General features: G+C 38.0%; 2 protein-coding genes across 2 annotated transcripts in view; one reads left to right on the top strand and one right to left on the bottom strand.

The window, feature by feature from the left end:
- LOC134743612 (E3 ubiquitin-protein ligase TRIM9) overlaps positions 1 to 22,668 on the bottom strand; it is a 381,810-nt gene that overhangs the window by 276,928 nt on the left and 82,214 nt on the right. The gene's annotated exons all lie outside the window — the stretch shown is intronic.
- The window catches only part of LOC134744311 (diencephalon/mesencephalon homeobox protein 1-like), a 55,260-nt gene that overhangs the window by 1,951 nt on the left and 30,641 nt on the right, over positions 1 to 22,668 (top strand). Inside the window, exon 2 of the mRNA XM_063678088.1 lies at positions 12,480 to 12,721. Within this exon, the coding sequence (XP_063534158.1) occupies positions 12,480 to 12,721 (242 nt within the window). The remainder of the gene's footprint in view (positions 1 to 12,479; positions 12,722 to 22,668) is intronic.

The following is a 22,668-nucleotide window of genomic DNA, read 5'->3' as shown; positions in this document are numbered from 1 at the left end:
GTTTTGATTCTTTTTAAAAATAAAGGAATGTTTCCTTTAAAGAAAATGAGCTAACTTAAGGTTTTAAGGTATACTTTCCCTCCAAGGCCCATTAATTCTTTCCACACTGTATACCTAATATGTTTTGTTTATATGCCTTGTTTTGAGTTTTATATGCATACTAGCTATGCCCGCGGCTCCTCCCGCGTGGTATTTGGTCTGTGTCAGTAAGCGGCTAATTCACCCCTAATTTCTCTCCCTCTCCCCTGGAGGCGGAACTTGAAGTAAAGTTGACAGATGGATACGCTAGAGGACTGTAGTCCAGGTAAAATATTGGACAATTAAGTACCGCTAAATAAAACTACACTCCAAAATCAACAGTTTTTTTCGCCCCTATTCAAAATTAAATTGGTTCAGCGGTTTATGTTGCGTTTAGGTTGTATAAAGTTGAGACATATTTACATCACAAATCTTGGTGGCTCCACGGCCCTAAGGACCAATCCTGCCAAAGGAAATCTTTTGTTCACGCGACGCCGTATTCTACGACCTGCACCTTCGACTAAATCGAGTGTAGTGACTATCCCCCCCCCCCCTTTTAGGTGTTGAATTATTATAGCATATAACCTGGCCGGAAATTAACTCGACAGATTAGTAAAGTTTGCATCAAAATCCGTTCAGCCGTTTTCACGTGATGCGCGGTCAAATAAACAGACAAAAATTCTAAAAACTGTTGGAACGTGTTCTGTTCTGTTATCGATTCTAAGTATCCCCAGCCTCTTTTTCTCGAATATCTTCCATGTACACACTTTCGACCCTCTTCCGGTTATAATAATAATGTAATAGATTTATTTAGGAAATGCTAATTTAAAAACATCACCTAACAAATACAAAAAAGAAAAAATACAAAAAGAAATTCTCTCGCTGGGATTCGAACCCCGGACCATTAGCTTCCTGAACTGGATTACTGCCAATACCCGCTAGGCTAAACGGGTTGTCAATTTTAGTTAATGCTATACAACCAGAGCGCTAGTCGTATAAAATAACTTTTTCACCTCAGCAGCTCGAACAAGCCTACTTTCGTCACTCCCTGGAGTGAGGAAAGTGCGACTTTCCTCACTCCAGGGAGTGAAACAATGTAGCTTTTTAATTTAGTGAAGGCCATGAACTTCATACTTTTATTACATTTTTTTATGGTATGGTACGGTACGGTACGGTCCGGTCCGGTCCGGTCCGGTCCGGTCCGGTCCCGTCCCGTCCCATCACGTATCGTATCGTATTATATAATACTTTTTTTTCTGTTTATTCTGTGTAATTCGAAATACATTTTAACCTTTAATATGTTCTCACTACTGAGGTGAAAAATTATGTGTGCAACACGAGAGCAAAGTTATTTTACATCTCGTGTTTTTGAGTCCCTCGCAAGAAAAACCAACTTTCCTCTCTTGTTGCACAAATAACTATTGAAAAGGACATTTTTTGAATGGAGTTATCCTAGTGAGTATTATAATTATAATTGGATATTCTTTGGTCAGGTGTCAGATTGGTAGGTATAGAGGTCAAAGAATATAATACTAAAGAGGTCCTCCGGGCTGCCTTGGAAACGTCTATTTTGGCATCGTTCAACAATGTGCTGGGTAGATTGGTCTTCAAGGCCGCAGTCACACAACGGGCTCTCTTCCCCTCCCCATTTGTGTAGCATATAATTGCACCTGCCATGACCTGTGCAGATTCTGTTGAGGCGGCCCCAATATTTCCTCTGCAGCAAGAAGCCCTTCGGCTTCTGAGTAGGGTATTGGGTACTTTTGTGGTGACCACTGACCAGTCGTCGTTGTGCCTTTATGTAAAGATTCAAATTACGCACTAAAAAAATGTTTGACCTCCATACAAAATTTTCAACACCTTTTTTTACCACCTTAAGGGATGAATTTTCAAAATCGCTGAAAGTAGTTTTCTTGCTTTTTAATACAATACCTTTTTGAAAAGTTTCAAGTTCCTAGCTTAAAATAAAATTTGCACCCCAAGACAAACTTTCATCCCCTTTTCAACCCCCTGAGGGGTTAAATTTCCAAAAACGTTGGAGTTACTTTTTTTGTAATCGTCTATTATGTCTTTCAAAAAAGTTTCAAAGCATTTGTAATGGATTCAAAGTTTCAACCCCTTTCAAATCACTTTTCCTGTATTATAATAATATGCCCATGTACTGATTCAAGTAACGCACTCGAAAAAAAATTGATCTCCATACAAACTTTCAACATTTTTTTCACCACCTTAGGGGATGAATTTTCAAAAACATCTATCTATACATATACATACATACATACATACATACATGTTATCAATTTTTGTTTTGTACAATAAAGTGATTTACTACTACTACTACTACTACATACATATATAATATAGCAGAGATAGTAATCGAATGGTTAACAAGCTTAAGGAAGTGACAGATAGTGCATTTTAAGTTGAGCCTTAAAAATAGGAAGCGATTTAGCATGTCTTAGATCAGACGGCAGAGCATTCCACAACTGAATCGCTTGGAAGATGAAAGAATCCTTATAGAATTTAGAAGAAGTAGTAATTTGGGCAAGCAGATAATTCTTGGAGCATCTTAAAGAAGAAAGGTATTTGAAGTGCTCTTTTAGGTACAGGGGGGTAGTGGGGTTGAAGAGTATACCATACAGGAGGGCTAGAATGTGAGAATTGCGTCGCAAACGTATGGGAAGCCACTTGAGCTGCGAACGGTAATAGGAAACATGATCATATTTTCGCAGGCCATAAATGAAACGGATGCATAAATTTTGAAGACGTTCAAGTTTATTAAGTTGTTCTTCACAAAGATCGAGATAGCTGATGTCCGCATAATCTAAAATGGGAAGGAGCAAAGCTTGAGCTAGCGCAATTTTGGTTGAGAGTGGTAAAAAGTTACGAAGCCGCCGTAGAGATCCTACAGCAGCAAACATTTTCCTACTAACCTCATTGATCTGAGGGATCCAAGACAGAGTAAGGTCCATAATTATGCCTAAATTTTTGACTAGACTTGAATAGGGAATCTCTATGCCGTTAAAAAATATTTTAGGTATGTTAGAAAAATCTATTCGGGAAATTAATTTTGAACTACCTGTTATAGCCTGCGTTTTAGATGGATTAACGTTAAGTCCATAACGATGACTCCAATCTAAGATCGATTCTAAATCATTATTCGTAGTATTAATAACTTGTGGCAAATCGTCAAGCACACCCTGCGAATAAATTTGTAGATCGTCAGCATACAAATGGTAAGAAGAGACAATATTCCTAGTAATAGAATTAATAAACACTGAAAAGAGAAGTGGGGATAGGACGCCACCCTGCGGAACGCCGGCAAGAGTGCTACACCATGAGGAATGAGAACCTTTTACCTTAATTCTTTGCCGAGGGCCAACAAGGTAGCTTCTAAACCAATTGAGAACCGGAGGAGATATATTAAGTGAACACAATATTGCAACTAAAATGTCAAAATCGACGGTATTAAAGGCGTTACTGAAATCTAACAATGTTAACACTGTCACCATCCTTTTGTCCATCCCCGCTCGGATGTCATCAGTAATTTTAATAAGTGATGTGGTCGTACTATGACCGGAGCGGAAACCAGATTGGAAAGGGTTAATGAGATTATTTCTATTTAAATAAGAAGTCAGCTGTTGATGGATAAAGGTTTAGACTTTTTGGGTAAAGGAATTATATATGCTTCCTTCCAAAGCGTTGGGAAAATACTAGTAGAAATTGAACTATTAAGGATGTGGGTAATGATAGGAACAAGGAGGTCAAGGAGCGGGAGGATCATATTACGGCTCACATTGTCAACGCCAACAGCATTGGAGGATATCGATAGTATGTTCTTCCTAACATCACATTCCGAGAAATCAGTAAAAGAAAATTGAGAAGAGGTAGAAGCAGTGAAGTTAGAAAGAAGGTTTAGAGTCTGAGTCTTGACTGGCCCACTGAAGGTGGCAGAAGCGGAGAAATGTTGGTTCAGTAGATCAAGGTCTACATCATTAGTCACAGCGGATTGCTGAGATTTCCCTACTCAAGTCCTAAGAAACTTCCAAGTCTTAGAAGGTTCGCCATTTTCGATAGAACAATGAATGTGACGTCTTTGGGCGTCACGACATACTGTGCTACATCGATTACGCAACGTATGGTATTTGTCCTTGTTCCTGTCTGACGGGTTTATCCCATATTTTGCTTTAGCTAGGTTTTTCTTAGCAATCAAAGATCGTATGCTGTCGGTCAGCCAGGGTGCCGGGAGATGCTTAATCTTAACGGGGCGTATTGGTGCATGAATATCATAAAGCTGTGATAAAAGAGAATTAAACAAAAGGAGCTTATCATTAATGTCACTAACCTCAAATATCACACTCCAATCAATCTGAAGAACATCATCATCACGCAATCTTTCAACACTCATTCTACCAAAACTGCGGTGCAACAGGATTCCAGGCTTAGGTTTTTAGCGGCCGAATTTTATAGGACAAGAGAAGCAAATCGTGGTAAGAGAATTCCACCGCCGGGTATTGCTCGTATTTAACAACATGGCTTGGAGAGGAAACAAGAGTGAGATCCAGTAAAGAAGGAGAACAGTTAGGAAAGTGGTGAGTAGGCCCAGAAGGAAGGATGGCTAGGTCGCAAGCGCGTGCTAAGGAATTCAATGAATTAGATCGGAAATCATTTTTTAACAAACAGGTGTTAAAATCGCCCATAATGCTATGGTGATTGAATGAAGGCTTAAGGTCTTCGAGAAGTTTCTCAAGTGAAGAAAAGTAATTTATATGCATAGAAGGTGAATAAAAAACACCTAGAAGAACCTTTGTGTGGGATAAGGAAATATCAAGAAATAAATACTCGGCTTCGTTGGAACAAGGGGGTGACATACTAATGATAGAAAAAGGAATGTGAGATCGAAGATAGATGGCAACCCCACCACCGCCTCTACCAGAGCGGTCGTTCCGCACCAACTGAAATCCTGGCAAGGAATACGAGGTGGTCGGTAAACATGGTTTGAGCCATTACATACTGACTTGAAACCCCGAAAAAATGTGTCTCATGAACCGTAGATCTAAACAATTTGATAAAATTTACGAAAGTAGGAAATCTTAAAAAAAAAGTTTCTTTGCTGGTAACACGAAGAATTATTATTATAAAATCATAAAACCCGACTGCTTACATATGTTTTTGAAATGGCCTTTCCACTAGCTTTAATTTGATACCCATATTGCTATGGTAAGAAAAAATCAACCCCCCCTTTTTTTTCATTTGCGGGCGCAAGGTTCAAAATTTGTATAGCCTATAACAATATCACTACTATAATTCTGACGAATTCAGCGACAGAACGACACTTCATATGTCAAAAACCGTCCACCCGTTTGAGCTGTAGGGCGAGCCAAAGAAATGAACATGTACAAAAAAAAAAACATTACCCTCTTCTGACACAGTCGGGTCGGGTCGGGACTTAAATTCTCTACACATCCTACTGAGTTACGTTAATTCGTTCGTTACTAATTTCATAGCATGGTTTTATGAAACGGAACCCACTTTTATGCGAGTTATTAAGAATCCTTTGACAAGGAGCCCGATTCAGATTAAACAATTTGTTACGGTTGTGATCTTATTTTGATACGACCTTGAATATATAATTTTATAAAAAAACCGGCCAAGTGCGAGTCGGACTCGCGTTCCAAGGGTTCCGTACATTATACAATTTAAACAATGTATTTTTTATGTGAAACTGGAGTGAAATATCTTCAAAAAACCCGTACGGGTCGGATCAAAAACTAAGTAATTAAGTCCGACTCACGCTTGACTGCACATTTCTAATAGGTTTTCCTGTAATCTATAGGTAAAGAACTATTTTGTGTTTTTTTTTTTCAAAATTTTAGACCCAGTAGTTTCGGAGATAATGGGGGGAATGGTAATTTTTTGCCTATTTTCTTGAATAACTTCTAAACTGTTTATCGTAAAATTATAAAAAAAATATATTTGAGATTTTTATAATTAACTCTTTTATTTGATATGTAACACTATATAGTTTGAAAAACTTTATTTTTTAATTTTCTCATTTACCCCCCAAAAGTGGCCCCCGTATTTAAAATTCACTTGTTTACGTTACATGTCCGTCTTTGGGTCACAAACTTACTTATGTTTCAACTTAATTGCTCCAGTTGTTTCGGAGAAAATAGGCTGTGACAGACGGACAGACAGACAGACAGACGCACGAGTGATCCTATAAGGGTTCCGTTTTTTCCTTTTGAGGTACGGAACCCTAAAAATAGTTTATTTGCCAAAAGGTATACAAGTTTTTCTTAACCTATGACTGCCACACCACACTGGGCTATGCCTGTCTTGTGGAGTCAGATTGAAAACAATACTAATTTGAATTACATCCTACCTTATGCTGAAGTTTTGGTTTTCTAATATGTATTTAGTACTAAAATAATAATAATCGCTCACGCTTGATTGGTGCATGCGAAATGAAGTGAAAATCGTGCGTGAGTTGTGACCAATCACCAAGACCATCTTCAAGGTCTTATCAAAAAGAGATCAAACCCATAACAAATTGTTAAATTAGAATTGATCCCTAGGAAACTTCCTTGTATTAGTTGATACTTTTCTGTCCTTGTCCAGAGGACTCTAATCGAGTTGTCCGATTAGGCAGATATTCACAGGTAGGTAATTAATCAACAATAATGTAGGTAGGGGGAAAGTGGCAAGAATGAGACAGGTTTGGAGAAGCTATTTGTATTATTTTGTTGATTTAGGTAAGATTTTTGTATGAACCATATTATTTTTAATGAGAACACAAATTTCCCGTCATTTAGAAATATTTTTACTGTTACTGTTAATATTCGCTCCAAAACTACCGAATAATGCAACCTGGTTCTTTCATGTCACTTCTCCCCTACTAATTTACTTATGCAAAAACAAGCGTGTCGTGATAAAATCATATACCTATATTTTAATGTAATTAAAATTTGTAACTTGTATTTATTAGAATACCCACCTACCTCATTTTACCCAAATTTGGTTTAGTTTGCTATTTATTTCTTGTACCTACCTACTGAATAACTAATATACATACCTACATAGGTAGGTTGGAAAAGCTTGTCTTTATTAAATTGCTAATCGATACGTCTTTACACGCCGGCGGCCACAAAAGCTTTCAATTCCCAAGGAAATGCTAGTAATACCGTTATCAGCTGAATACTTATGCAAAAATATTCAATTTTTATTCGTAACAGTATTTTTAACGCTAAGGAGCGCCGGGGGAGAGCCCGGGGCTCCCAGCCGGGATATTCATGCATCGACTGACTCAGATACATGTTTAAGCTGATAGATAGTGACGCGGTAGGATTTTAAAAATGTACTCACCTTAAATCTTTATCGATTAGCACGGCGGGTGTTTGCTTTCAAGTTTTGCACGTATAGATTTAAATTCTTAAATAAGGCCCGAAGTGTAGGTAAGCATAATTTTCTTTGGAATAAATAATTGGGGAATAAATAGGTAGCGGAAGATATGTATTTTGAGTTTCAAATCTTACAGAGCCAGTCTAAGTTTTTAGCAAAAATTTTAGTTTTGGTACAAGATTTTATCGCTGACTGTACCTAGGTATTTTTCTTTCCACTGCTACAACTTATACTCATCGTGACAATTCTAACAACCCCAAACACAAGTAGTTGCTGTTCTATCACAGAGTGCATATCGCCATCTCCTGTCTCCATCATTAGATCTAAGTAGGACGTTAGCCGCATTAGCTGAAGGCGCAGGTTCGATTCCCGCCTCGGCCACCGGTGGATTTGGTCACATTTTCTTTAGTGTATGACATCTATTTCAGTTTATAAATCAGCTATATATGCAAAATTTCAGCTCAATTGGAAATCGGGTAGTGGATCTTTAGTTTCCAAGATTTAACCCACACTAACCTTGTAAAAAAAGAGTAAAGGTCTAATTACCTTATCTAAATGTTGACTCACGTTAGAACGGTGATAGGTGATCACGTGATGCTTTCTATAAAAAACGAAATGTCGGACGCCTCGGCCCGGACCCGGACCGTTCTTGTGTGAGCCATCCTTTATGCTGGCATTCGCCCACGACTTCGTCCTTCGTCCACGTTAAACACTTTGAATTTCATTTTCACACCCAATACAATTAGGATACAATTTCCAAAAATCCTTTCTACAACATTTTAAGTTTATGTTTCAAATTTCAAGGTCCTACCTCCAACGATTTAGTCTGTGAGTTTTTGTCAATATCTATGTTTAGTATCCATACATATAACAGAATAGGGATGTTCCCTGTATTTAAAATAAATTGTTTCACACCATGCACGAAATAAAGCACCAGATAATTATTAGAAAATCATCATCTTCCTCGCGTTGTCCCGGCATTTTTGCCACGGCTCATGAGAGCCTAGGGTCCGCTTGGCAACTAATTCCAAGAATTGGCGTAGGCACTAGTTTTTACTAAAGCGACTGCCATCTGACCTTCCAACCCAGAGGGGAAACTAGGCCTTGTTGGAATTAGTCCGGTTTCCTCACGATGTTTTCCTTCAGACCGGACCATCAGTATTTAACCGCCTCCCGGAATGCGTCAGAAATGCATCTTCCACCGCCGGTTTTAAATCTAGGCTAAACAAGTGGCTCCTTACTAATATGTTCTATGACTACAATGAATTTTTTGACATGCCACTTACCTTATAATATAATGATAAATTATAAATTTGAAATATATAAATGAATACATGAATCGTATAAATAATTATAAATTCTAAATATAATATAGTTAGATGAATGTAACAAATAAACATATATGTAATGAATTGTAAATATAATTGTCATTAAGACTGTCTGCCTAAAAAACCTCAACTTTACCACGTGTATGTAGATTGTAGGTTTAATATGTATAAAACATAAACAGACCTGTAACGATTGTTATCAATAAAATTTCATTTTCATTTTCATTTTTTCATTTTCTTCACCGAAAAGCGACGGGTAAATATCAAATGATATTTCGTAGGTACATAAGTTCCGAAAAACTAATTGGTACGAGCCGGGGTTTGAACCCGCGACCTCTGGATTGCAAGGCGCACGCTCTTACCGCTAGTAGGCCACCAGCGCATTTATTGCCACCAGCGCAGATAATTATTAGAAAATGTAGATAATTTTATCTTTCAAACACATAGTTCGGATAGAAATATAGAAAGTAGGTGAGTTGACCGTGACGTCATTATATTAGTTTTCATATAAATTCAGTTCAGTTTTGACAGTTCTTAATAAAAACCAGACAAGTTCGAGTCGGACTCGCCCAACGAGGGTTCCGTACGAATTAATTTTTAGTATTTGCTGTTATAGCGGCAACAGAAATACATCATCTGTAAAAATTTTAACTGTCTACCTGTGTATGAGATACAGTTTGGTGACAGACAGACAGACGGACAGTGGAGTCTTAGTAATAAGGTCTCGTTTTTACCCTTTGGGTACGGAACCCCAAAAAGAAACTGATTTGAACAGTAGGAGAATATATACCCTATTGTTTACTGACATAGACAAGCATGCATTATACAGCCCAATCTCAATTAATTGGAATTTTGCACTTTCCATTGCTAATCGAACTCGGATTCTGTCAACTTAAGGCCGTTTCATCGGTTTGCCGCACTGTCACATTTCGCAAGAAAGAACAGGAAAGACCATGTAGATGTACTGTAGGGACGGCCGGCCGGAAGCAGGCGGGCTGTCGATCGCATGTCGCGTTCATTCAGCCAGTTCCCTGAAGTCGGAGCTGCAGGTTACTGTCCCGGCGGCATTTCCTCACTATTCTCCTCAAATCTTATTGTTTTCCTGCAGAACAGAAGGACATCTTTAAGTTCGACGTCCTTTATTTCGTTCTCTTTCAGTGTCTTTCTACCGAATGTATTATATCGCGGTGCCGCATACATAATACACTCTGCTAGTAAGTGAAAGCTAGTCTCCTCCTTACCACAATGTGGACAGGAGGCGTCTCTACTAATTTCCATTAGGTGTCTGTTGAGAGTGTTATGACCTGTAATGATACCTGTCAGTAGTCTTAGACTGCTCTTACCTAGTTTCAAAAGATACCTGGTTCTCCTGTGATCTATACCTTTAATCATCATCTTCGACTGTCTGCATCCAGCCTCTTCTTCCCATACTCTCTGAGCTTTTATCTCTTTTACCTTCTCTATGACTCCCTTCGTGACATCCGCTGTCATGGGCAGAGCCGGTTCCGGACCTATACTATATATCCCGTCTCCGCCACTATCCTCGCCAGCTCGTCCGCTTTCTCATTTCCCGTTACTCCCTGGTGTCCTGGTACCCATGCCACCGTAACGTTTCTTTGATTAATTTTTAACAAGCAGAAACGTCTGCGATCGATGCTATTAAGCTTAGAATAAATTTAAAAGTGGAAAAATTACTGCCTTGGGTGAGACTTGAACTCACGGCCTCTGGATAGATACTCCAGCGCTCTGCCAACTGAGCCACGACCTCATCCATAGTCAGCAAATCTTCCCACTATATGGGTCTAGGGGACCCTAGCGACATCTACCGTAAGTGTTACACGTCTTAAACGGCCACCGGAGTTCCAAGTCATATTGGAAATTCACCAGTTACGATGTGCTACCCATTCTAAATTAATTTTTAACAAGCAGAAACGTCTGCGATCGATGCTATTAAGCTTAGAATAAATTTAAAAGTGGAAAAATTACTGCCTTGGGTGAGACTTGAACTCACGGCCTCTGGTTTCTTTGATTGCTTATCGAGTTAAGCTCCTCTCGACATTCTCTCACCAGAGAGGAGGTAACCGATATTTTCTTTAGTGCCTTCAGTGCTGCTTGGCTATCTGTGTATATTACAACAGCACCCTCTTGCTGCACACTCTCTTTTACTATAAAGATAAAAGATATATATTCGTGACGATCACAACACAAGTACAGACATGTACAGACAACAACAGCAAGAAAAGAAGAGATCATCAAGTGTGCATCACGAAATACGTGCGCAGTGCGCTATAGCATATAGGTATACCTCTGCTTGGAACACACTAGCATATCTACCCAGTGGTATTGATACTTTCTCTCCCAGTTTAGGGATAACTATGCCCGTTCCTGCTAGTTTCGTCGAGTTTCTTCTTGAGCCATCCGTAAAGCAGATAGTCGTCGGGTGTCCGATTTCCACCTTCTAGTTGTCTCTCTCTGCTATATGTACTCTATATTTTTTATCAAATATCTCTTGCCTCTTTATAAGGTCGTTATTGGCCATCAACATATCAAATTTTGGTAGTGCCTCTTTTTGTATCAGCGCGTGTCTCTTGTCCACGCAGCTTCCTCTCGATTCCTTGCATGCTTTCATTCTATACCACTGCTCAGTGGCTCTTTTCTCCACCTTAATCCAGAGTGGCTTCAAACCTAGCATTACCTCCATTGCATGTGTCGGGGTCGTTCTCATAGCCCCTGTCATCATGAGGCACGTTAATCTCTGTACTTTGGTTAGGTCTTTTTGGTATTCATTAATATGTGCCCTATGCCACCGTATCACGGTCCCATATAGCACCCTGGGTAGTATTATTACCGCCTTGTAGATCCAGTGTCGATCATTCCTGGCTTCAGCCCCTAGTTCTTTCCCAGTTTTCCCACTGCCCTTTTGCATTGACACAGTGTTCTTATAGCTTTTGCCGTCTGCTCTTTGATGTGAGTTTTGTACCTGAGTGTACTGTCTAGAGTAACGCCCAGATATTTCATCTCGTCTACCATTTCTAGTTCTATGCCTTGTATCTTTATGGGTTTCATCTCCTTTATCCTTCTGTTAGTAAATAACACTAGCTTTGGACGGATTGAGACCCAATCCTCTCTCAATACACCACCCCAGTACCTGTCAGTATCATTATATCTCTTATGACGCTAAGAACCGTCCCTCTCACTAGTAGCACTCCGTCATCAGAGTAAGCCTGCATGTACACGCCCCCTCTGTTGTGCTCATGACCATGAAAGACCATGTTGCAGTGTCAATGTTGATCGAATTTTGTAGATTTTTATTTATTTTAAAAACGTTTGCCTTACAATATCGAGCGGTAAAATTACCATTTAAGTTAAGATTGTTTTTTGTTTTTTTTTTGTTTATAGTGTCACATAATAAATAACCGAGTAAAGTTGGATTAAAAGTCCTAGTTAGAGGTTACTTTGGGAATTAATTGTATCGAGCGAAGTGTCATAATTCGTGTATCGGAAGCTTATAAATTAAAGATAATATAATCAAGAACTACATATATTTTTTCCACGCCTACGAATATCAACATCTCTTAGAAAAATATGATCATTTAAGCCTTAGGGAACCGCCTTAAAGTCAACCTGATACTGTGAGTTAATTCCGTTCAGGGTGGGGAGGTGCGCGGCCATTCTGTTTGAATTACTATAGGTAATTGATTCTGTCATATAATATATGTTTCTGCGCAGGAGTGGGCAGCATGGGCGGCGCCGTTTCCGGCTCGGGCGGCTACGGGCTGTACGGCGGCTACGCGGCGGCGGCGCTGGCGGGGCTGGCGGGCCCACCGCCGAAGCGCAAGCGCCGGCACCGCACCATCTTCACCGAGGAGCAGTTAGAGCAGCTCGAGAGCACGTTCGACAAGACGCACTACCCCGATGTTGTACTGCGCGAGCAACTCGCGCTGCGCGTCGACTTGAAGGAGGAGAGGGTTGAGGTAATTATTTTCATTTTTTTAAAGCGGATATTTTCTCTGTTTGCAAGCGTGTATCGTGGGTACAGTTCCGTACTGTGTCACTCCCGGCTCATGATGTAACGTATACTGTATACGAATACATCATGACAGTAACTTAATGGTAAATAGTGTGTTTTTTTAACAAAGGCTATAATAGTATAATTTCTATTAATAGTTTACTTACCATAGGGTGGAATTTTCGGGTACAGCTTTTGTCTTTTATTTATTATATTTCTTATTTGTCTTGCTTTCATTTGAGCCTTATTTACCTATTCAAATCACACGAGTAAAATTTTACCAATATCATATTAATATGGATGGAATATAAACTAAACAGATGATTTATAAATTACTATGTTGCTATGTCACATATACATACTCGCATATGTTAAAGTTGTCATTAATAAACTATAGGGATTAAAACAGGCCCACTCAGTTTCATCTCGCTTTATTCTCGCTAGAACAACTTAAGGTGACCATTGGTGACTGAGGGAAAATAATTAATAAATAAATATGTATAATTACAGCCAATAGTACCCTTTTTATTATGTTTAGGGTTCCGTACATCAAAAGGAAAAACGGAACCCTTATAGGATGACTTTGTTGTCCGTCCCGTCTGTCCGTCTGTCCGTCCGTCCGTCCGTCCGTTTGTCTGTCAAGACCCTTTATTTCGGGAACGCGTGGAGGTATCGAGTTGAAATTTAACCATATACCCAGGTCTACGGCCCCTTGAAGCTGTAAAAAATCAAACTTCTAAGTTAACGTAAAAAAAATAGGGCCGTTAATGCCGCAAAAACGTATATTTATTATTTAGACACTCAAGGGAATCAAAATGATAGGGTTCCGTTCACCTAGAACAGAACTATGAGTACTATGACATTTGGTAAGTAATATCGTCTTACACTACAAATGCAGGGAAAAATCTGATAACTGTATGCCCTATACCTAATATTTATTTAATTATTTGTATGGAACCGGTGGGCAAGTCCGACTCGCACCTAACCAATGTTTTTAAATGTTTCACAATTTCACAGTCTAATTATGAAAGTTGTTTGTTATTGTTGTCCCACTTGGTAGGTCCAAGTGGGACAACAATAAAAAACATTAAGTATGTACCTACAAGCGATCAAAGAGTGCTTTTGATTTGTGGGATTTAACTGATTTCAATTGTAACAATGACCGAGTAAAAATAAACAAATTCGATAAGCTTTAGGATTATGAGAAAAGGAATAGGTACTACTTAATTTGTTCGAAATTGACGAAACGAGTTGGCGAGGACCAAAACAGAAATCAAATATCACAATCAAATAAGAAAAATGGCTGAAATGTAATGATGCGGTATATTTTTAGAATCGCCTCAAAAAGCCCTTTCGTATGATACTACACACGATAGGTTTTTGAAAAAAAAAACCATACATTAAAAAAAAGTTTCAGCACTCCCCTAAGTGAATTTTTTTTAGGAACTGCGGGTCAAAAATTTTGGTTTGACCTCTAGTATACGTGTGCCAAACGGCTAACCTATACATCGATTTGCGGTTTTTCTTTTAAATTGGTCTTGTACGGCTGCCACTATCGTGACTTCTAAAAACACACGAATGTCCCTATCTCTAGTAGTGTCAGATGTTCTTTCATTGCCTTATTTATTAAGTAAATGTCATGATTATAATGATTAAAGGTGGTGAACAATAAATGTGGTTATTTTTGCAACATTTACGACACGCAAAATACAAGTCCGTGTTAATCCATAACTCAAAACAAATATTTGTGATAAACACACAAATAAATGGCCTTAACTACCAGGATTCAAACCCGAGATCTCCTGTTTCGTAGACAGGGTTACTACCGATTTGAGCTAAGGGGCCGTTGGACTTTTATGCTTCATAATAATTATTGATGTTACATTTTTCGAGATTATGTGTTCCACGTGCTGCATTAGAAGATTAACATTCGTACGCTTAGTGTTTGTTTAGTAGTGTGTGAGGAGTTTAGTAGGGCGTAACGTTTATAAGTAGCGAAGGACCAATGGGTCAACAGTGCTGACGTGACACTTTTCAAGTGCCAGTCTGTGGGTGGGCTCGCTGGGAAACCGTAAACAGCTATTTAACGGTAATTTTAATAACGTGATTTTGTTGGATTGTCTTGTAGAGTCTGTTCGGAAAGAGAAGAGTCGTGGAATGTATTTGGTCCAATACATTCCACGCTCTACACACGGAATATTTTTAGTGAAAAAATCAATGCAGTATCATTCAGGACGCTTCCCTTAAACTACTTATGGTCGGTGTCAGACGCGGGACTTGGGGATGTATGGTATTGATTTAATGTTAAATATATGGGAGACCAAGGTTTGCTCGGAAAACATATAAAAAATTCAAAAACGCGCGTTTTCCTAGAGATAAAAACCTAGCTAGATCGAATGTTCGCCCCCGAAAATCCCCATATAGCAAATTTCATCGAAATCGTTATGAGCCGTTTCCGAGATCACCGAAACCTTAAAACGAGCAATTTTTGTATATTTCCACTTTTTTTTTTCAGAACATGCCTGAAAATATAATTACACGTCTCATACGTACATTTTAATCTAAAATCATTATTAACAAAATTAACCTACATCGTGTAACAAAAATAGTGGGGATCCGTTTAAGGGCATATTTTGGTATCGTGTTCCGATTAGGAAAAACCGGCCAAGTGCGAGTCGGACTCGCGCACTAAGGGTTCCATACCATTACACAAAAATTAAATGTTTTTTATTTTATTTTTATATTTGAGTTGTATGAATGAAAGATAAATTACGGTTTACGATTTATGGCGTATTAAAAAAAACTACTTACTAGATCTCGTTCAAACCAATTTTCGGTGGAAGTTTGCATGGTAATGTACATCATATATTTTTTTTAGTTTTATCATTCTCTTATTTTTAGAAGTTACAGGGGGGGGGGGGACACACACATTTTACCACTTTAGAATTATTAGAAACCTCAATATCATTTTTGAAGACCTATCCATTGATACCCCACACGTATGGGTTTGAAGAAAAAAAAATTTGAGTTTCAGTTCTAAGTATGGGGAGCCCCCAAAATTTATTGTTTTTTTTACTTTTGTGTGAAAATCTTAATGCGGTTCACAGAATACATCTACTTTCCAATTTTCAACAGTATAGTTCTTATAGTTTCTGAAAAAAAGTGGACGGACAGACAGACAGACAGACAGACAGACATGACGAATCCATAAGGGTTCCGTTTTTTGCCATTTGGCTACGGAACCCTGAAGAGTAGAATTTGTTTTTGACACGATAATTTTATTTATGGGGCAGGTGGCAGGTCGTTCAAGTCGGCTAACCCTCAAATACAAACCCCAAAAATTTTCGCATCAAAAAATTTTTGATTCTCTTTTTTCCTAATGAGACCAAATACCTACCGAATATGTTGTTATAAAACTGATCCCCACTATTTTTGTTACACCTTGTATATGTATTGTGTATGTGTATTCGTGTAATTCCGAATACTTCTGAATTTCTCCGATATTCCCCTAATTAAAACTATCTAGTTTCAAAAATCTGCCATTCGTCTATTAAGAGTCTATTTTCTGAATTACCCGACAATCGGAAGTATTCGTAATGACCCGGATGTACCATAGACCTAATCCATGTCCATAATAATTTCTAATTTCAAAGAAATATGCAGACAGCCAGCAAGGCGGAACTTTGGTTTATAATATGCAATGTAGTGATATTTGAAAGGCTTCCTCGCGCTAAATACCGAGACCTCTCTTACTGAATAGTCTTGTTTGCGCTTAAACTCTTGGTAGTTTCGTCCGAGTGCTCTCGATGATAGAATTTGTGATGTTGAAAGTGAGTAGGGGATATTTGTGGCTACCGGTGTTGGCGTGTGTGCCGACCACTCCACGCGCCACCCAGGCCGAGGCTGTGTTTGCCCACCTTTATTCGTCTTACATGCGATCATATCACAGCCAATTTAGAAATGGGTATGTTCTGAATAAAAGTGAACGATACGATAACGATTTGTTACACCATCGTTTTCCTTTTTATCCCCAATCTTTTAGTCCTGAATGTTTAATAGTTATTTGTTATACAAGGGTGCAAAGTTGTATTTTACCCGCGAGTGTTTAAACACACGAGAAGTAAAATACATTTGCACCCGTGTGTAACACAAAACTTTTCCCCTCACTATAGCGAGGAAAGTGCAGCATCCACAGGCGTTAGATCATCTTCATCACTGGAATCACTAATTTTTTTACGATATTATAACAGAAAACACTAGAAATTCTGATTTTTACGTGAGTCGGTGAGAAGAACAATAAAAATTTTGTTGACAATGTTGACATTTCTGTTCTGACGTATGAAATGCCAACGATGCGTTTTGAAATTGCATCGACTCAACTTGTGCGTTCAGAATTATATTTAACATCATTACAAAAAATCTAACGTTTCTTATGGAATTCTAAGGTTTATGACTTAAAATTATTAAATAAAGCTAAATTTGGTATTTTTTATTAGATTGTCAAACCATTTATTTAATGATAATTAATATCGAACGAACCATTATCATGAGCGTTTTACGTTTTGTTATCTGTCAAGCTACTTAAACACGCTCCATCCAAGGTCAAATTTCTTTCCCCACTAGTGGATAAAATGCGTTTTTCCCCGCTTGTTTTAAAGGATAATAGACGGCTTTCCGAGCTAGTGAGGGGAAAAACTTTTTCCCTCACTATAGCGAGGAAAGTGCAACATCCACAGGCGTTAGATCATCTTCATCACTGGAATCACTCATTTTTTTACGATAATACGATATTATAACAGAAAACTCTGGAAGCTGTGTATTATATTTTTACGTGTCGGAGTCGGTGAGAAATTTTTTGTTGACAATGTTGACATTTCTGATGACTGATGATGATTTTGAAATTGCATCGACTCAACTTGTGCGTTCAGAATTACATTCAAAATCATTTAAAAAAACAAATGTTTCTTAAGGAATTTAAGGTTTATGACTTAAAATCATTAAATAAAGCTAATAAATTTGGGATTTTTTATTAAATTCTCAAACCATTTATTTAATGATAATTAATATCGAACGAACCATTATTATGAGCGTTTTACGTTTTGTTATCTGTCAAAAGCTACTTAAACACGCTCTATCCAAGGTCAAATTACTTTCCCCACTAGTAGATAAAATGCGTTTTTCCCCGCTTGTTTTAAAGGATAAAAGACGGCTTTCCGAGCTAGTGAGGGGAAAAAATATTTGTATTTAATACATATTTCATTTCGTAAAGCTTATGTCAAATGAAGGGGACCCATGATGGTAGGTGTATTACCTTTTTGAATCCCCAATAGCTACTTTCTCCTATCGATGAAAAAAACAATTCAGCGAGATCAAGAGTTATATAAAAAAACAATTGCGGGATTTACGATTACAAAAATACATACAAAGATTCAGCGGGATCATGAGCTGAACAAAATGAAACTAATTTAAATGCTCTTGTACGGCTTACTCAATGGAAAAAGTAATGGACGATAAGTTAACTCGCTAAGTGTAAACTTTTTATTAAGGAAGCCTTAGCAAGTCCCGCGGAGTTCACGATTGTCGGCGTGGGCGGAGGGCGCGCGGCTGGGATCCTGCCAGTAAATTAATATAAGTTAATTAAACCTGAATTATTTATGCTGCGAGACGAGGGCAAAAGTACAACAACGCGCTTAATGAGGGTCACTTTTACGGCTTTTCACGGATAACGGTGTTTTTCCGATTTTCGCAACTTAATAAAAGTTGCCCCGTTTTTACACGCTCTTTTCAAATTGATATTTTATATTCTTTCGAAAATTGCTATTTATTTTCAAACATTCGATGGCGTCTGATAGAGTTGATATTTAGGTTAAATAAGTACCTACCTATATTTTAATTTTGACAATGCCGTTTTCTGGTACTACATATAAGACTTGGCTGAATGTGAGGAGACGGCGTGGCTATACTATCTCTATAATAATATTATACAGCACATAAAAGGACGACCACTCTGGTCCAGATTGATGGCTCCTTTGGCTTCTTTTGCCAAAAACTTATAACTACTTAAATGCTAGGTTTTCTTTTCAGTTTTGTTCCACCTACGCAAAATAAAACTTGAAGGAATGTAAAAACAATGAAATGTGTAGTAGGTATTTTTGTGTGGGCTCAGCGTAAAAGCGTGTGTTTGCACTTGCAGCATCGTGCGGCGGGCGGAGCGCGGAGCCCCTGCTATTTGCGCACCACCAATTGGAAACTGCATTATTAAACCGCTTTTGTTTAGGCACCGCAACACTTGCTCGAAATCGAGTTACTGCTAACCAACCTTGTCTTTTTTTCTGAATTCTGTAATTATGTATGTACGTGTTTGTTTCTCCCTCAGTGGGCAAGTGGAACGTGTATTATAACGCATTTCTATGTAGTTGTAAAGACGTACCGTTCTAGAGAACGTTCTCCGTTTTGTATGGAGAAGTTCTCGCTCGAAAATATTCCCCAAAGTAAACAGATAACGTACCTACAACTCTGTTTCTATGCCCATTATACATTTTATTAATACTGGACTGTTTATCTTTTCTAATTATAAATAATCCACACGATAAAAATAAATATGCTACGAATTAGGTGTACTTTTGTCTTACTCGATGTTCAAGATTAACCATATCCACTTATGTGCAATGTATTAAATAAGTAGGTTAGGTACTTCAGGTACTTGTTTAATAGTAATTACAGGATGTAGTTAATTTCTGCATATTATAAATACCTACATGTGGACACGTGATTCCCGGAATAAATTCTAAAGCACACATTGTGAATGTAGGTATATTCTTTTTATTGAATCATGAGAGCCGTTTTTATCAACTTTCATTTGATAAGTAAAAATCAATAATTAAGTTAATCAATAATATCCATGTTTAACAATGATGAAATTGAAATGAAAGCTGATTAATGAATTTGCCCTGTAGGTAGTGATATTTTCACATGAGGTATTTTCCGCAGTTCATATTTATTTTTATTGAAGCACCAAATTAATAAATTCAGTAGGTAAGGTAGGCTACATAAAACATGACATTTAAAAATATCTGTCAGGTTTGTGTTCAATTATGGACATTATTTTTCATTAAGAGTACTTACTACTTACTTACTTCGCTGGCTCAGCGACCCGAAGTGGATCTTGGCCTCCGATACTAGGTTTCGCCATTCGTTCCTATCCTGTGTTGTGTGTCCCGCGTGTGTGTGTGTGTGTGTGTGTGTGTGTGTGTGTGTGTGTGTGTGTGTGTGTGTGTGTGTGTGTGTGTGTTCATTAAGAGTAGGTAATCAATAAAATTCATAAAGATCTTGTTTTTATTGACCGAAGCGTAGCGAAGGTCTACGGTTTGACTCGGGCATTTTGCTTTTGTATGTCCGGATGTTCTCCTCTACAGGTCGCAATTCTCAACCGATTCTTGTGAAATTTTGTGACCAAATTCTATGATTAAATAGAATTTTTTTGTCGACCCGGTTTTTGGAAATTTTTCAAAATGGCGGAGTCGTGATAGCTCGCGCCCAAACAAATAGTCGTATCGATATCATAACAGTATTTTCTTTTTGAGATATTTTTACAGATTAAACGGCGAAAAATGCAGAAATGTTGTATTGCTGGTTTTGGCGGTATTTAGATGTTTAGTTTTTACTCGAGAATGAGTAGTCTTATTTCGTCAGCTTATATAAGAACTAGCATGGCATATTTTGCAAACAGTCGCTTTTTTCATTTGCAACGGGTGGTCCCTGGTTCGATCCCCGGTAATTGTATGCTGCTGCATAACTTTTTGTATTTTTTTTTCACTTATATTTCGTATTGTTTTTTATTTGTTTAATATTTTTTTATTTAAAAAAAATTAAAATAATCGTATTATTGATTGATCAAGCGCGGGCTAAGCGTATTCGTTTCATTTTTACAAGCTTTTATTTAACTAGACCTAAAAAATATGTATCTTTTTGGTTATTTTAATTTTCTAAAGTGTTCTTAACCGCGGAGCCATACATTTATTTAAATTTAAGTGGTTCTCCTTATTTCGAATTTCATATAATTTTATTTACAGTTTTTCTCCTAAAATACGTAGATTTTTGCACCATAAACTTTGAGGTTTAGGTAGTATAGATTCGTTTGTCTGAGTGGGTTTATGGAGCCAATTATTCAAATTCAATAAAAATTGAGAAAATTTTGCTCAAGGCCTGTCCGTGTGAGTGATCATCCATGTTAAACAAGATAATGAAGTTAAGATTAATAATAACTAACAAAGATGTCACTTTAGCACAGGTGACCTAGCTAAGTAGTGCCTAATTTGCTCGATATGTTGTGACATCGTGAGGTCGAAACGGGCCGATTTTTAGGGTTCCTTATCCATAGGGTAAAAACAGGACCCTATTACTTACTAAGACTCCTCTGTCCGTCTCTCCGTCTGCACGTCACCAGGCTGTATCTAATGAACCGTGATAACTAGACAGTTGAAATTTTCACAAATGATGTATTTCTGTTGCCGTTATAGGAACAAATACTAAAATGTACGGAACCCTCGGTGGGCGAGTGCGACCCGCACTTGTGTGGTTTTTAGAGTTTCGAGCGCTTGATTTCGTGTGGCTCCCTTCAATATATCTCCACTACTAAGCATTTCAATACTTTTATCAAAAATTAGCCAGGTATACAGGGTGGTTTGGGTCAGTGAGGGCAACTACCAGATCCCGTGCTGCTACGTGAAAATGGTCTTAGAAAACCTTCCCTCAATTTCAAATTGATTGATATTGAGATTGGGGTTTACAGATTTTAAGAGAAAAACATAGGTACCTACAGGATGCAAGAAAAAGGTCATTTTTGACAAATGCCTGCGGTGCCCTTTTTCTCTTACCTACAAGCTTTTCACTGTAGGGTAGGGCAAAGCCCAACATTCAGGTCTTACATACAGGGCGCCTGCTTAACGCTATGAGGTCCCTAAGATACCCTATGCGGTCTTCGCAATAACTTTTCCACGCCACGCTTCAGGTCAACCACTGCGGCTGTGTCCCTAATAGTCCTAATACAGACTTTCCCCATGTTTTTTTGATGCCAATCCATCCCATTCCTATCCACGATCAAAAGCTTGTATTGGACCATAAAAAACTTCCGCCTAGGAAAGCCACAAATCGAGGAAAACTTTTCCCATACAATTTGTATGAAATGAAAACTTTTATTTTTCACATGCTATTTTTTATGCCAATCGATTCCATTCCTATCCAGTATCAATAGTTTCATAGGGTAGAGTTCAACTAAATGGTCCTACTAAAAAGCCACAATAATTTTCAAAGCGAAATTTATAAACCTAGAAAGTATTATGCTGAAGCGATCAAAATCAAAGTGATTTGTTAAGATTTAGTTAGTGGAAACCGTTTTCTCCCGAAATGGAAATTGTATAAAAAAACCAGCCAAGTGCGAGTCGGACTCGCCCACCGAGAGTTCCGTTTGTAGTATTTGTTGTTATAGCGGCAGCAGAAATACATCATCTGTGAAAATTTCAACTGTCTAGCTATCACGGTTCATGAGATACAGCCTGGTGACAGACAGACAGACGGACAGACGGACAGCGGAGTCTTAGTGATAGGGTCCCGTTTTTACCCTTTGGGGACGGAACCCTAAAAAAGTACCTATTGTCTGTAGCTATTCTACCCTCTTATTTAAACCATCCTAGACACATCCATCTTAAGCTAGGCTCGCGAGGTCTACAGCTCACAGAGCCACTAGTTTTATTTTGTTTAAATAATAAGTACGTGCATTAATCAACTTAATATAGCGTCTTAGGTAGGTACCTATTTGCCAAATTGTCCTAACAAAAAGAAGTCTGTAATGAAATAAAAAGATGAAATGGTTTATATATTTTAATTTGTAGTCTAAACAAGGCAAATATCTAC

Source organism: Cydia strobilella, chromosome 1 (assembly GCF_947568885.1).
Source record: "Cydia strobilella chromosome 1, ilCydStro3.1, whole genome shotgun sequence".
NCBI classification, from domain to species: domain Eukaryota; kingdom Metazoa; phylum Arthropoda; class Insecta; order Lepidoptera; family Tortricidae; genus Cydia; species Cydia strobilella.
This window is presented reverse-complemented; position numbering and strand designations above follow the sequence as displayed.